The sequence below is a fragment of the Oncorhynchus masou genome, unplaced genomic scaffold, assembly GCF_036934945.1.
Source record: "Oncorhynchus masou masou isolate Uvic2021 unplaced genomic scaffold, UVic_Omas_1.1 unplaced_scaffold_2429, whole genome shotgun sequence".
Classification (NCBI taxonomy): Eukaryota; Metazoa; Chordata; class Actinopteri; order Salmoniformes; family Salmonidae; genus Oncorhynchus; species Oncorhynchus masou.
This window is the reverse complement of record NW_027008882.1, coordinates 37,501-54,623: the sequence shown is the minus strand read 5'-3', so window position 1 is coordinate 54,623 and position 17,123 is coordinate 37,501. Positions and strand designations below refer to the sequence as shown.

Here is a 17,123-nt window from a genome sequence, read left to right as displayed (position 1 = left end):
CACCAGATCTCCAGTGCTCCACCACAGCCTGGTCTTCCAGTACCTGCTCCACGGACCAGTCCTCCTGTGTCTCTCCCCAGCCTGTTGAGTCCTGTGCCTGATCCATGGACCAGTCCTCCTGGGTGAATCTCCAGTGATGATCCATGGCACGAAGCCTCCAGTGATGATCCATAGCACGAAGCCTCCAGTCCGCAGCCTCCCCAGTCCGCGGTCCCCAGGAGCGTCCAGAGACGGTCCCCAGTCCGGAGCCCCAGAGACGGTCCCCAGTCCCCTCCAGTCCCAGGGAGCCTCCAGAGACGGTCCCCAGTCCGGAGCCTCCAGAGACGGTCCCCAGTCCGGAGCCTCCAGAGACGGTCCCCAGTCCGGAGCCTCCAGAGACGGTCCCCAGTCCGGAGCCTCCAGAGACGGTCCCCAGTCCGGAGCGTCCAGAGACGGTCCCCAGTCCGGAGCCTCCAGAGACGGTCCCCAGTCCGGAGCCTCCAGAGACGGTCCCCAGTCCGGAGCCTCCAGACACGGTCCCCGCTCCAGAGGCGACACCAAAGGGGGCCGAGTCAGAGGTGGAGCGAGGTCTAAGACCGCACCAGAGCTGCCACTATATGCCCACCCAGACCCTCCACTATAGGTTCAGGTCTTGCGGCCGGAGTCCGACCCTTTTGTAAAAGCAAGCAGAGCAGAAACCAGCTACTCTTTAGATGACTGATGTAGCTGGCAAACTGAAAAAAACATTGTTTATTCCCACTATTGAGCTTAGTGAAACTGACATTTAACGTTAGCTAAAGTTTCATCTCGACTGTTGCAAACAACGCAAATAAGCAATAGGCTGGGTGCCTGTAAAACGTCTACCATCTCAAACTGACATGTAACGTTAGTTTTGTAACGTTTCAACCCTTCTCGACTGAGGTGAATAAACTAGCTAGCTAGTAGCTACCACAGCCAGTTCAGGTCTAGCATCCAGCCTTAGCCTCTAGCTATCTGTCAGATGGGGCAGCAGGTAGCCTAGAGCGTTGGGACAGTAAACGAAAGGTCTCTGGATCTAATCCCCAAACAAATGATGTGAAAAGTCTGCCAATGTGCCCTTGAACAAGACACTTAACCCGAGCTCTGGATAAGAGTGTCTGCTGATGATGTAAATAGTGCTGTGACAATAGTAGCATCATATTGCGATCTAACAGCCGTTGTGTGTATGGAAATGTTTTGTAGCCTTTGATTTCAACAGAAGTAAATGAACTTGGCTGGCTTTCCGCAGTTGGTGTACTGTTAGAGCCAGAGCTAGCCAAAAAAGTTGGCTAAAGCTGCTATTTTTGCCTCAATCACACTAGATCTGGCGCCACGAGGTGGCTAAAGGGGGATTAGCCCACTCATTTCAAACTTCATTTTTTGTTTTATTTCCCTGTTTAAAAATATCAAAAAAAGTCTCAATGAGTAACAGGTTGGCGCCAAAAAGTTCTTATTCCCTCCTGATTCCGTGAATCTTCCAACCGGGTTTTCAAAGAATGTTGGAAGTTTTTTGCAACTACCCACTGTCTATATAATAGACCGAGCTCCCTAAGTAACAATGAGATGACAACTGTGACCTTCCAGCTCTATTCCATCTTATGTATCAATATTTTAAAATGTGTTTTTTACATTGGATAAGTAAGACTCAGAGATAGAAAATGGTTTATCAGACACTACAGTTGAGGAACAATGGGAAAGTAATTCTGCTTTGAAAGTTGATAAACTTGTAACCCCACTTTTGAGGTAATGGGCCTTGAATGTTTTGTTACACCTACTGGAGAGCTCTTCTTTGTCTACCCCCATTCAGTATCGACCCCACCCACCTCTTTAAGGATTCCCATGTGAGGCCATGTGCTAAACAGAGTGAGTACGGTAGTGTACTAAACAGAGTGAGTACGGTAGTGTACGAAACAACCAAAGATTTCAAGACTAAAGACTGGTTTAAATCTATTGACATGTCTGTAGACAGTTGTCGCAGTGACATCATGAACATGAACTTGTAGTCTAACATCAATCTTGTAGCTGTCGTTATGAAAAGGTATCAATACAAACCGACAGACAGCATGGCATCATCAGCCTGGTGTATATATTTCATGACATCATCAGCCTGGTGTATATATATATTTAATGACATCATCAGCCTGGTGTATATATATATATATATATTATATTTATGACATCATCAGCCTGGTGTATATATATATTTCATGACATCATCAACCTGGTGTATATATATATTTATTTCATGACATCATCAGCCTGGTGTATATATATATATAATGACATCATCAGCCTGGTGTATATATATATATATTTCATGACATCATCAGCCTGGTGTATATATATATATTATATATTTCATGACATCATCAACCTGGTGTATATATATATTTAATGACATCATCAACCTGGTATATATATATATATATAATTTCATGACATCAGCAGCCTGGTGTGTATATATATATATATATATTTATATTTCATGACATCAGCAGCCTGGTGTATATATATATTTCATGACATCATCAACCTGGTGTATATATATATTATAATGACATCATCAGCCTGGTGTATATATATATATATATTATAATGACATCATCAGCCTGGTGTATATATATATATATAATGACATCATCAGCCTGGTGTATATATATATTTAATGACATCATCAGCCTGGTGTATATATATATATATATATATCATGACATCATCAGCCTGGTGTATATATATATATATATTTCATGACATCATCAGCCTGGTGTATATATATATATATATTTCATGACATCAGCAGCCTGGTGTATATATATATATATATATATATATATATATATATATATATATATATATATATATATATATACAGACCTCTCTCTGTCTGAAGGGAACAGAAAGGTGACCTGTACAGGCCAAGTCCAACCATATCCTGTCCATCCAGACAGATTCACCTACTGGTGGCAGGTTCTGTGTAGAGAGGGTCTGTCTGGACGCTGTTACTGGGAGGTGGAGTGGACTGGTGGTGTTGATACAGCAGTCTCATATAAAGACATCAGCAGAACAGAGGATGATGGTGGATTTGGAGACAATAACAAGTCCTGGAGTTTATTGTGCTATAGTGATGGTGCTCTAGAGGTGGTTATTGTTTCATACACAATAATGTTGAGACTAAAGTATCAGGCCCTCAGTCCTCCAGAGTAGGAGTGTACCTGGATCACAAGGCAGGTACTCTGTCCTTCTACAGTGTCTCTGACACAATGACCCTCCTCCACAGAGTCCAGACCACATTCACTCAGCCCCTCTATCCTGGGTTTTATCTCTATGATTATAATGATACTGCTGAGCTGGTTAAACTGTAAACTGATTTGTTACTAATTAAAATTCAATACAATGTTTTAATATTGTACATTTCCATGAATCATGATGTCTGGTGTTGATGTATATTGGTTGTCATTCAGAACCATTGATATGTTTTCTCAGTTGGTTCTCTGTCTCTATGTAATTCTCCCCAGTATCATTGATCAGCTTGTTGGCTCGGTCCTAATTGATGTGTTCTCTGTCACCTGGAGCTGCATGGAAAATGGTCCAGGAACTAAAGGACAATTCAGGACTAGTCAGCCCACTACAAGCTGGTATCACTTCCTTTCTACTAAACTATATGGTCTGGTTTCCCAGACACAGATGAATCCTAGTCCTGGACTAAACAGTATGTTCAATGTAGATGTCCAGGAAACCGGCCCTAAATGTGTCATCTTTCATCCTCCCATACTGCTCAGTCCAGCAACATTAAACCTGTCCAGCAGGTGGTGCTGTTGACCAAACAATAAAACCAGCAGATATCTTGACTTGCCACTCAGTATATCAGTAATGTTCAGAATAGTACTTTAATATCATTGGAGATTGATGGTCTTTTTAATCCACTATCCAGAGTCAGGAACAGATGAAGTTAGGTCTGCTACTGTTCAGTGATTAAATATGATTTATGGTGATGGGAAATAATAAAAAACACTCAACTTCATCTAGTAATAGTTTTCCTTTGTTATTTATTCCAAGGTGTGTCTTTAACTTGTAAATGTATTGTGTGGAGGTGAGCTAGTGGTGTGGCTGATAGAATAGAATGAAGAGGGAGGAGGGGAGGAAGAGGGGAGGAGTGAAGGGCTGTTCAAGAAACCAGATGAGGAAGAGGAAGATGTTCAGGGGAATTACTGTCTCTGTTCCAAATGGTTCCCTATTCCCTACGTAGTGCACTACGGTGCTTCTGACCAGGTCTAAAGTAGTGTTCTACGTAGGGAATAGGGTGTAGATTTATTACAATATCATGCTTTAGTGTTTGGCACAAAAATATATTAGATCTCCACCCCCCACTTCCTGTCTGTCATCCCCCAGTTCTGTTAAGACTTCCTCTCATTGAACTGGGCCTCATTCTAAATGGACTTTGTATTGATAGTCCATACTGGTCTTTACTATGGTTCTACATACAGTACCTGTATTGATAGTCCATACTGGTCTTTACTATGGTTCTACATACAGTACCTGTATTGATAGTCCATACTGGTCTTTACTATGGTTCTACATACAGTACCTGTATTGATAGTCCATACTGGTCTTTACTATGGTTCTACATACAGTACCTGTATTGATAGTCCATACTGGTCTTTACTATGGTTCTACATACAGTACCTGTATTGATAGTCCATACTGGTCTTTACTATGGTTCTACATACAGTACCTGTATTGATAGTCCATACTGGTCTTTACTATGGTTCTACATACAGTACCTGTATTGATAGTCCATACTGGTCTTTACTATGGTTCTACATACAGTACCTGTATTGATAGTCCATACTGGTCTTTACTATGGTTCTACATACAGTACCTGTATTGATAGTCCATACTGGTCTTTACTATGGTTCTACATACAGTACCTGTATTGATAGTCCATACTGGTCTTTACTATGGTTCTACATACAGTATCTGTATTAATTTTTTATTATAGTTTTTATTTAACACAACATTAAACAACACTATAAACACACATACAGTACAACAATTACATATTACATTAAAAACACAAACATCTTGACTAAAAACAGCTGGCCTAAAAACAATAACACTCTTCTATGATATATACATCGATCAAGTGTTTAAACTCCACCAATGAAACTCGATCATCACATTTTAAAATGTTCAGGAGAGAATTCCAGAACCTCGTTGCTTAGTAACTGAAACTATTTCCACCAGGACCTGTTCTACTTCTTGGTTCTGTTAGAAGCAAATCAGAATGGGACTGTAATTTATATTTATTTACTGACCTGACTAAAAAATAACTATGGCATTTTACCCAATATAAATCAGTGTATACCAGTGTTTAAACCTACAATATGACCTTATAAATCAGTGTATGCCAGTGTTTAAACCTACGCAAGGTAGATGACCACCAGCCAACAGCGCTGTAGAGATCACAATGATGTGTTAGACGTTTCTGATTGGTAATGGACCTGAGGGCTGCATGATACACTGAATCAAGTTCTCTCAGGGTCGTGGTTGAGGCCTGCATATATATAACATCACTACAATCTACAACCATTGAAAAAAATCCAGAAAATCACATTGTAGGATTTTTAATGAATTTATTTGCAAATTATGGTGGAAAATAAGTATTTGGTCACCTACAAACAAGCAAGATTTCTGGCTCTCACAGACCTGTAACTTCTTTAAGAGGCTCCTCTGTCCTCCACTCGTTACCTGTATTAATGGCACCTGTTTCAACCTGTTATCAGTATAAAAGACACCTGTCCACAACCTCAAACAGTCACACTCCAAACCCCACTATGGCCAAGACCAAAGAGCTGTCAAAGGACACCAGAAACAAAATTGTAGACCTGCACCAGGCTGGGAAGACTGAATCTGCAATAGGGAAGCAGCTTGGTTTGAAGAAATCAACTGTGGGAGCAATTATTAGGAAATGGAAGACATACAAGACCACTGATAATCTCCCTCGATCTGGGGCTCCACGCAAGATCTCACCCCGTGGGGTCAAAATGATCACAAGAACGGTGAGCAAAAATCCCAGAACCACACGGGGGACCTAGTGAATGACCTGCAGAGAGCCGGGACCAAAGTAACAAAGCCTACTATCAGTAACACACTACGCCACCAGGGACTCAAATCCTGCAGTGCCAGACGTGTCCCCCTGCTTAAGCCAGTACATGTCCAGGCCTGTCTGAAGTTTGCTAGAGAGCATTTGGATGATCCAGAAGAAGATTGGGAGAATGTCATATGGTCAGATGAAACCAAAATATAACTTTTTGGTAAAAACTAAACTCGTAGTGTTAATAAACCAGTCTCGATCATGACCTGTAATTCCACAAAATGTTAACCTTTGCACCAACACAGTGTCCACAGTGTCAAAAGCCTTTTACAAATCAATATAGACAGACACACTTTAACACTGACTGCATTCCATGAAATACGTTTTTTTCTCGGAGGCCTTCATCTCCCTACTAACTAGGACCTTCTAACTGAGGACTCCAGGACCTTCTAACTAAGGACTCTGGGACCTTCTAAGGACTCCAGGACCTTCTAACTGAGGACTCCGGGACCTACTAACTAAGGACTCCGGGACCTTCTAACTAAGGACTCCGGGACCTTCTAACTAAGGACTCCGGGACCTTCTAACTAAGGACTCCGGGACCTTCTAACTAAGGACTCCGGGACCTTCTAACTAAGGACTCCGGGACCTTCTAACTAAGGACTCCGGGACCTTCTAACTAAGGACTCCGGGACCTTCTAACTAAGGACTCCAGGACCTTCTAACTAAGGACTCCGGGACCTTTTAACTAAGGACTCCGGGACCTTCTAACTAAGGACTCCGGGACCTTCTAACTAAGGACTCCGGACCTTCTAACTAAGGACTCTGGGACCTTCTAACTAAGGACTCCGGGACCTTCTAACTAAGGACTCTGGGACCTTCTAACTAAGGACTCCGGGACCTTCTAACTAAGGACTCCGGGACCTTCTAACTAAGGACTCTGGGACCTTCTAACTAAGGACTCCAGTACCTTCTAACTAAGGACTCCAGGACCTACTAACTAAGGACTCCAGGACTCTTTGACAGTACAGACAGCGTTGATATGGGTCGATAGTTGTCAAGTAGCGAAGGATCTCCACCTTTCAGGAGAGGCAGTACAAAAGCAGATTTCCATAAATTGGGGATTTCCTGAACGTCAAGCGTGAGGTTAGAAATATATGGGGGAGCAATGATGTCAGCAGCAGGTGTAGGAAGCAGGGTCTAGTTCATCAGGGACAGGGGATTCTGTTCTATCAATTTATTTCAGGGCTTTACACACTTCTGAAACAGAGAAGGATGGGAAGGAGAACCTGGTGAAGGAGAACCTGGTGAAAGAGAGCACAGGGGTGTCAGGGATGAGAAGGAGAACCTGGTGAAGGAGAACCTGGTGAAGGAGAGCCAGGGGTGTCAGGGATGAGAAGGAGAACCTGGTGAAGGAGAGCCTGGTGAAGGAGAGCACAGGGGTGTCAGGGAGAGAAGGAGAACCTGGTGAAGGAGAACCTGGTGAAGGAGAGCACAGGGTGTCAGGGATGAGAAGGAGAACCTGGTGAAGGAGAACCTGGTGAAGGAGAGCACAGGGGTGTCAGGGATGAGAAGGAGAACCTGGTGAAGGAGAGCCTGGTGAAGGAGAGCACAGGGGTGTCAGGGAGAGAAGGAGAACCTGGTGAAGGAGAGCACAGGGGTGTCAGGGAGAGAAGGAGAACCTGGTGAAGGAGAACCTGGTGAAGGAGAGCACAGGGGTGTCAGGGATGAGAAGGAGAACCTGGTGAAGGAGAACCTGGTGAAGGAGAGCACAGGGGTGTCAGGGATGAGAAGGAGAACCTGGTGAAGGAGAGCACAGGGGTGTCAGGGATGAGAAGGAGAACCTGGTGAAGGAGAACCTGGTGAAAGAGAGCACAGGGGTGTCAGGGATGAAGGAGAACCTGGTGAAGGAGAGCACAGGGGTGTCAGGGATGAGAAGGAGAACCTGGTGAAGGAGAGCCTGGTGAAGGAGAGCACAGGGGTGTCAGGGAGAGAAGGAGAACCTGGTGAAGGAGAACCTGGTGAAGGAGAGCACAGGGGTGTCAGGGAGAGAAGGAGAACCTGGTGAAGGAGAGCCTGGTGAAGGAGAGCACAGGGGTGTCAGGGAGAGAAGGAGAACCTGGTGAAGGAGAGCACAGGGTGTCAGGGAGAGAAGGAGAACCTGGTGAAGGAGAGCACAGGGGTGTCAGGGAGAGAAGGAGAACCTGGTGAAGGAGAACCTGGTGAAGGAGAGCACAGGGGTGTCAGGGAGAGAAGGAGAACCTGGTGAAGGAGAACCTGGTGAAGGAGAGCACAGGGGTGTCAGGGAGAGAAGGAGGACCTGGTGAAGGAGAACCTGGTGAAGGAGAGCACAGGGGTGTCAGGGAGAGAAGGTACATTCATTTTAGACCTTTTGACCTTTTTAAATGAACTGCCTGCATCTATAAAATGCTGATTCAAGGCCTTCATAATGGAGGTTCTCTCAGTTACTTCCTGAGTGTCGACCAACAATAGTTTGGGAAGCTGTGAATCTTCTTTTCACTCCAAACCTTTCACTACTTGTCAGAATGTGGAGGGATTATTTAAATGATCTGAAGTAGATTTCAGGTAGTGGTCTGCTTTCACTTTTCAGATCAAAGCCACACCCATATTTCAGACGTCCAATCATCTGCTGAACCAGACCCTCTTGCTTTATCCCACATAGCATTTAGTTCCCTTATGATTTTAGTACGTTCCTCAGTAAACCAGGGATTCTCTCTGCCCTTCATCCTGAATTTATTTAAAGGGGCCTGATTGCGTACATCCTGGAAAGCATTGTGGAAGTAAGAAAAGGCTAATTCAACATCAGGGATTAATTCCATTCTATTCCATTTAATTCTGGATACATCATGTAAAAAACCTGGAGTATCAAACAGCTTCTGGTTTCTTTTCGTAATGACATGTGGAGGATGTTTAGGAATTTGACCATCTCTCACACAGGCAATAGCACAGTGATCAAATACCAGAAGCATTAAAACGATGAGCAGTTTTGGTTCAGATCAAATCAATCAAAGAGGATTTCAGAGGAAACTTTATATTCAACCTCGTTACACTGTTGACCATCTGAGTGAGATTCTGGGTATTGGATAGAATTGAGAGTTGATCAGAGCTAGATGTTAACCAGTCCTGATTCAGATCACCTATCAGGACAAACTCAGAGTTGACATGCTGTGATAATATGAAAATACAATCCAGAGAGCCAACAGGAGCAGATGGTCTGTAACAACAAGATACAACCATATTTAAACAGGAGCAGATGGTCTGTAACAACAAGATACAACCATATTTAAACAGGAGCAGATGGTCTATAACAACAAGATACAACCATATTTAAACAGGAGCAGATGGTCTATAACAACAAGATACAACCATATTTAAACAGGAGCAGATGGTCTATAACAACAAGATACAACCATATTTAAACAGGAGCAGATGGTCTGTAACAACAAGATACAACCATATTTAAACAGGAACCAAGGTTAAGGTTCAACCCCAGATATTCAACTTGCTGAGGTTGAGTAGAAGTCAGACCGCTGAGATCTTGTGTTTTGCGTAAACAGCAACACCACCACCCTTAGATTGACCATCTGCACCTAAAACATTATAACCATTGCTGCCAATATATTTTTGTAGCCAGGTTTCAGAAAGCATAAATACATCAGGGTGGGCAGGTTTTATCCATATATCCACATAATCATACTACATCAGCAGACTTATTACATTCACATGCAGAAACTTCAGGCCGCTCTGACTACTTCATTGGACAGGATGTCAGGACCTGGGTCAGACTGCACATTTCCAGACAGTAGAAGCAGCTAGATAATGGCCGGTCTAGATGGAGGGTTCCAACATGTGGATTTATAGGCAGCACTTGAAGGGCAATCCATCGTCACCAGAATCTTTAACGCCACAACATTCAGGAGATGAGGAAAGTCCAGGGACACGGTTCAGTACCAAGAAAACAGTCCTGACATGTCAGAGCAACAGTCCCATTTCTCCCATGTTGTTTGGGAGAAATGTGCATCGATCTCACGTGCATTTATGGAGCAAGCGTGTGGTTTCTCCCAAAACTCGAGGGAGAAACATTTATATATTTCCTCATTGACAGAGCAAGAGTGTAGTTTCTCCCAAAACTCGAGGGAGAAACTCATATGTTTCCTCATTGACAGAGCAAGAGTGTAGTTTCTCCTTTGAACAGCAGCAACATGATCCTTTATTGCCTCATCTTTGATCTGAGAGAAACACAGCACTAAGCAATCTAAGACATGTAGCCAACACAACGCTGAACCCTCATTAAATGAGCTAAAAACAATCCTAAATAATAATACAAACATAGTAACAATCACTAATCAAATAGTCCAACAGCAGATCAGTCAACAAGTCATAAATGTGTGATGTAGGAGAGCAAAGCTACGGGGAGAGAGAGAGTGGCGAGGGCACCTGTACCAGACTGGGAGAGACAGACCAGAGCAGGAGAGGACACCTGTACCAGACTGGGAGAGACAGACCAGAGCAGGAGAGGACACCTGTACCAGACTGGGAGAGACAGACCAGAGCAGGAGAGGACACCTGTACCAGACTGGGAGAGACAGACCAGAGCAGGAGAGGACACCTGTACCAGACTGGGAGAGACAGACCAGAGCAGGAGAGGACACCTGTACCAGACTGGGAGAGACAGACCAGAGCCGGCGGGGACACCTGTACCAGACTGGGAGAGACAGACCAGAGCAGGAGAGGACACCTGTACCAGACTGGGAGAGACAGACCAGAGCAGGAGAGGACACCTGTACCAGACTGGGAGAGACAGACCAGAGCAGGCGGGGACCAGTGCAGCAGGTAACAGGGTATGTGACAGTGTCCAGAGATGAGTCTTTCCTTGGAGCAGAACACAGAGCAGAACTAGGACAGCATCATACTTTCTGCACTACAGAAACTACAGGACCAGTCAAAAGTTGGGACACACCTGGTACACCTCATAGACAATCAGGTGAGAACAAATGATAGTCCCACTAAACCCAAACCAGATGGGATGGCGTATCGCTGCAGAATGCTGGTTAAGTGATGCAATGTTCAATAGCATCACATTGGAACGCCTCACTTCCCCTTTCAGGTCCATAGGGGTTTACTGCCCCCTGCTGGAGACTGGAGCACACTGCAGCCCCTTTCAGGTCCATAGGGATCACTGCCCCCTGACTTGCTTGGGCAGAGAAACACGACTAATGGCCATTAGACCGGTGGAAATGTCCTTAGAGTCCAGATTTAAGACTTCTGGTTCTAACCGCTGTGTCTTTGTTAGAAGCAGAGTAGGTGAACAGATGATCTCTGCATGTGTATTTTCCACCGTGAAGCATGGAGGAGGAGGTGTGATGGTGCTTGGCCGGGGCACCACCATGATAGTCACACTTAACCAGCATGGCTACCACAGCATTCTGCAGTGATACACCATCCCATCTGGTTTGTGCTTAGTGGGACTACCATTTGTTTTTCAACGGGACAATGACCCAACACACCTCCAGGCTGTGCAAGGGCTATTTGACCAAGGAGAGTGATGCAGCGCTGCATCAGATGACTGGGCCTCCACTTGATTTGTTGAACACGTTGTTGGTTACTACATGATTCCATGTGTGTTATTTCATAGTTTTGATGTCTTCACTATTATTCTACAATGTAGAAAATAGTAAACATAAAGAAAAACCCTTGAATGAGTAGGTGTGTCCAAACTTTTGACTGGTACTGTATGTTAAGGGGATGGTTCACCCCAATAGAAAGGTCCATACCTCTAAACACCATCTTATTAGATGGATCCATTTCCTTCATGTTTCTGAATGGGGGAGAAGGGCCTTCCAAGAGCTGGGCGTCTGGCCAAACTGAGCAATGGGGGAGAAGGGCCTTGGTCCTGGAGGTATTTTGCTCTGACATGACCTGTCAACTGTGGGACCTTATACAGACAGGTGTGTGCTTTTCCAAATCATGTCCTATCAATGGAATTGACCACAGGTGGACTCCAAACCCGTTGTAGAAACACCTCAAGGATGATCAATGGAAACAGGATACACCGGAGCTCAATCTCACGTCTCAAAGGGTCTGAATACTTATATAAGGTACTTCGGTTAATAATTTGCAAAAAATAAAAAACATCTTTTCGCTTTGTCATTATGAAGTATTGTGATGTCATTATGGAGTATTGTGAGGTCATTATGGAGTATTGTGATGTCATTATGAGACCTTGTGATGTCATTATGGAGTATTGTGAGGTCATTATGGAGTATTGTGAGGTCATTCTGGAGTATTGTGATGTCATTATGAGACATTGTGATGTCATTATGGAGTATTGTGAGGTCATTATGGAGTATTGTGATGTCATTATGGAGTATTGTGAGGTCATTATGGAGTATTGTGATGTCATTATGGGGTATTGTGAGGTCATTATGGAGTATTGTGATGTCATTATGAGACCTTGTGATGTCATTATGGAGTATTGTGAGGTCATTATGGAGTATTGTGATGTCATTATGGGGTATGGTGTGTGGATTGAATAGGAACATGATTTATTTAATCCATTGTAGAATGAGGCTGTAACGTAACAAAATGTTTCTGAATGCCTTGTATGTATGTTAATGGTATTTGTTCACCCCAATAGTACAGTTTGTGATGTTTTTCTCCATATCTCTAAAAACCATGTTATTAGATGGATCCATTTCCCCCCATTAGTTTGGGATTCAGACCTGCAGTCATCTTGATTTCAGACACTATGGAGAAGTGTTCCACAGGCAGTAAATCTGATGTAGAATAAATGGAACATGGATCCATTTCATTCTATTAACATGGTTTATGTGTTATAGCAGTAATGGGGTTAAACTGATATTAAAATGACAACTCCATAGGTGGTACCAGGTCAGGGGAGTTCATCTCTGCTCCCAGCATCCCTGGGACAGTACTGATCAACATAGCTGACCTGATGCAGAGGTGGACCAGTGATGTTTTCCTCTCAGTGGTGAGACTTGCCCTTCCATTTGACACACCTTTACCTGATGAGATCATACAAGACGTTACAGGCTTATTGCATGTGGAAACAAACCTGCATTAAAATAATGTTGTATATTTAATAAGCAGTGATTTGATTGAGTTTGTTGTAATGGAACCAATAGAAAAGTCCTAAAAGTACAAACAAACCCCGCCCACCTGGAGGACTCAAGGAAATGCTCAAAGTATTTTGTTATTCGTTAGAGAAAACTGTAGCAAAACATTTAGCAACAGAATGGAGTTAATTCATCTTTGATTTTTACTGGAGCACACTGCAGCCCTTTCAGGTTCATAGGGTTTTACTGCCCCCTGCTGGAGACTGGAGCACACTGCAGTCCCTTTCAGGTCCATAGGGGTTTACTGCCCCCTGCTGGAGACTGGAGCACACTGCAGTCCCTTTCAGGTCCATAGGGTTTTACTTCCCCCTGCTGGAGACTGGAGCACACTGCAGTCCTTTCAGGTCCATAGGGTTTACTGCCCCCTGCTGGAGACTGGAGCACACTGCAGTCCCTTTCAGGTCCATAGGGTTTTACTGCCCCCTGCTGGAGACTGGAGCACACTGCAGTCCCTTTCAGGTCCATAGGGGTTTACTGCCCCCTGCTGGAGACTGGAGCACACTGCAGTCCCTTTCAGGTCCATAGGGTTTTAATGCCAGATGATGAGGCCCTCATCAATACAGGTACTGTATGTAGAACCATAGTAAAGACCAGTATGGACTATCAATACAGGTACTGTATGTAGAACCATAGTAAAGACCTGTATGGACTATCAATACAGATACTGTATGTAGAACCATAGTAAAGACCAGTATGGACTATCAATACAGGTACTGTATGTAGAACCATAGTAAAGACCAGTATGGACTATCAATACAGATACTGTATGTAGAACCATAGTAAAGACCAGTATGGACTATCAATACAGGTACTGTATGTAGAACCATAGTAAAGACCAGTATGGACTATCAATACAGATACTGTATGTAGAACCATAGTAAAGACCAGTATGGACTATCAATAGGTACTGTATGTAGAACCATAGTTAAGACCAGTATGGACTATCAATACAGGTACTGTATGTAGAACCATAGTAAAGTCCAGTATGGACTATCAATACAGGTACTGTATGTAGAACCATAGTAAAGACCAGTATGGACTATCAATACAGATACTGTATGTAGAACCATAGTAAAGTCCAGTATGGACTATCAATACAGGTACTGTATGTAGAACCATAGTAAAGACCAGTATGGACTATCAATACAGGTACTGTATGTAGAACCATAGTAAAGTCCAGTATGGACTATCAATACAGGTACTGTATGTAGAACCATAGTAAAGACCAGTATGGACTATCAATACAGGTACTGTATGTAGAACCATAGTAAAGACCAGTATGGACTATCAATACAGGTACTGTATGTAGAACCATAGTAAAGACCAGTATGGACTATCAATACAGGTACTGTATGTAGAACCATAGTAAAGACCAGTATGGACTATCAATACAAAGTGACCATTTAGAATGAGGCCCAGTTCAATGAGAGGAAGTCTTAACAGAACTGGGGGATGACAGACAGGAAGTGGGGGGTGGAGATCTTATATATTTTTGTGCAAAACACTAAAGCATGCTGTTGTAATACATCTACACCCTATTCCCTACGTAGAACACTACTTTAGACCTGGTCAGAAGCACCGTAGTGCACTACCTAGGGAATAGGGAACCATTTGGAACAGAGACAGTAATTCCCCTGAACATCTTCCTCTTCCTCATCTGGTTTCTTGAACAGCCCTTCACTCCTCCCCTCTTCCTCCCCTCCTCCCTCTTCATTCTATTCTATCAGCCACACCACTAGCTCACCTCCACACAATACATTTACAAGTTAAAGACACACCTTGGAATAAATAACAAAGGAAAACTATTACTAGATGAAGTTGAGTGTTTTTTATTATTTCCCATCACCATAAATCATATTTAATCACTGAACAGTAGCAGACCTAACTTCATCTGTTCCTGACTCTGGATAGTGGATTAAAAAGACCATCAATCTCCAATGATATTAAAGTACTATTCTGAACATTACTGATATACTGAGTGGCAAGTCAAGATATCTGCTGGTTTTATTGTTTGGTCAACAGCACCACCTGCTGGACAGGTTTAATGTTGCTGGACTGAGCAGTATGGGAGGATGAAAGATGACACATTTAGGGCCGGTTTCCTGGACATCTACATTGAACATACTGTTTAGTCCAGGACTAGGATTCATCTGTGTCTGGGAAACCAGACCATATAGTTTAGTAGAAAGGAAGTGATACCAGCTTGTAGTGGGCTGACTAGTCCTGAATTGTCCTTTAGTTCCTGGACCATTTTCCATGCAGCTCCAGGTGACAGAGAACACATCAATTAGGACCGAGCCAACAAGCTGATCAATGATACTGAGGAGAATTACATAGAGACAGAGAACCAACTGAGAAAACATATCAATGGTTCTGAATGACAACCAATATACATCAACACCAGACATCATGATTCATGGAAATGTACAAGATTAAAACATTGGATTGAATTTTAATTAATAACAAATCAGTTTACAGTTTAACCAGCTCAGCAGTATCATTATAATCATTGAGATAAAACCCAGGATAGAGGGGCTGAGTGAATGTGGTCTGGACTCTGTGGAGGAGGGTCATTGTGTCAGAGACACTGTAGAAGGACAGAGTACCTGCCTTGTGATCCAGGTACACTCCTACTCTGGAGGACTGAGGGCCTGATACTTTAGTCACAACATGATTGTGTCTGAAACAATAACCAACACTATCGTAATATAAACTCCAGGACTTGTTATTGTATCCAAATGCACCATCATCCTCTGTTCTGCTGATGTCTTTATATGAGACTGCTGTAGCAACACCACCAGTCCTCTCCACCTCCCAGTAACAGCGTCCAGACAGACCCTCTCTACACAGAACCTGCCACCAGTTGGTGAATCTGTCTGGATGGACAGGATATGGTTGGACTTGGTCTGTACGTGTCACCTTTCTGTTCCCTTCAGACAGAGAGAGGAGTGTGTGTGCTGTGTTTGGGTCCAGTGTGAGCTGACAGGAATCTGGGAGAAGAGCAGAGACCAACGAGGGGAGTCAGAACAATAAGTTAAGTCAGATACTGTATCTCCCCTGTCTTTGATTAGAGCACAGCAGAGATCAAATCAGAGAAATATGAGGAGTCAGATAGAGACCCAGTCTTTGATTAGATCTACTATTGCTATATATTTCTAGAGGGATTGTTAGGAGTGTCAGTAAAAAGAGACTGTTAGTTACTTCACAATAAAGAGACTCACATTGTAACAACTGTTCTCTGGTCTTGGGCTCTGGAGGCAGTACAACATCCACTATATTCACTACAGACACACAAACACATTGACAGAGAGAGGGAATGTTATCATCAGACCATATTCCACATGTATATGACTAGTAGGGAACTTTCAATGGTCTAAAGTTGATGTTTTTATTGTTTTCAACACACCTGTAGTGGAGATCTTGGTCCATTCTCCTTTAAGGAAGTCTTCTAGTTTCTCTCTCAGTTCAGACACAGTCTGACTCACATCTCCAAAGGACTGAAGAGGACGGACAACGATGCTGGGTAAGTCTGAAGATACACTGATACTGGAGAGAGACTGATACCTCTGGAGAGAGAGAGAGAGAGAGACTGATACCTCTGGAGAGAGAGAGAGAGACAGAGACTGATACCTCTGGAGAGAGAGAGAGACTGATACCTCTGGAGAGAGAGAGAGAGAGAGAGAGAGAGAGAGAGACTGATACCTCTGGAGAGAGAGAGAGAGAGAGAGAGACTGATACCTCTGGAGAGAGAGAGAGAGAGACTGATACCTCTGGAGAGAGAGAGAGAGAGAGAGAGAGAGAGAGAGAGACTGATACCTCTGGAGAGAGAGAGAGAGAGATAGCTCTGAGAGAGAGAGAGAGAGAGAGACTGATAC

General features: G+C 43.4%; 1 protein-coding gene across 1 annotated transcript in view; it reads right to left on the bottom strand.

The window, feature by feature from the left end:
- Positions 1 to 15,680: 15,680 nt before the first annotated feature.
- Positions 15,681 to 17,123, bottom strand: part of LOC135533524 (tripartite motif-containing protein 16-like) — a 10,926-nt gene continuing 9,483 nt past the window's right edge. Inside the window, exons 4-6 of the mRNA XM_064960806.1 lie at positions 16,655 to 16,814; positions 16,470 to 16,529; positions 15,681 to 16,238 (exon numbers count right to left, since the gene is read on the bottom strand). Coding sequence (XP_064816878.1) covers positions 15,721 to 16,238; positions 16,470 to 16,529; positions 16,655 to 16,814 — 738 coding nt within the window. The 3' untranslated portion in view covers positions 15,681 to 15,720. The remainder of the gene's footprint in view (positions 16,239 to 16,469; positions 16,530 to 16,654; positions 16,815 to 17,123) is intronic.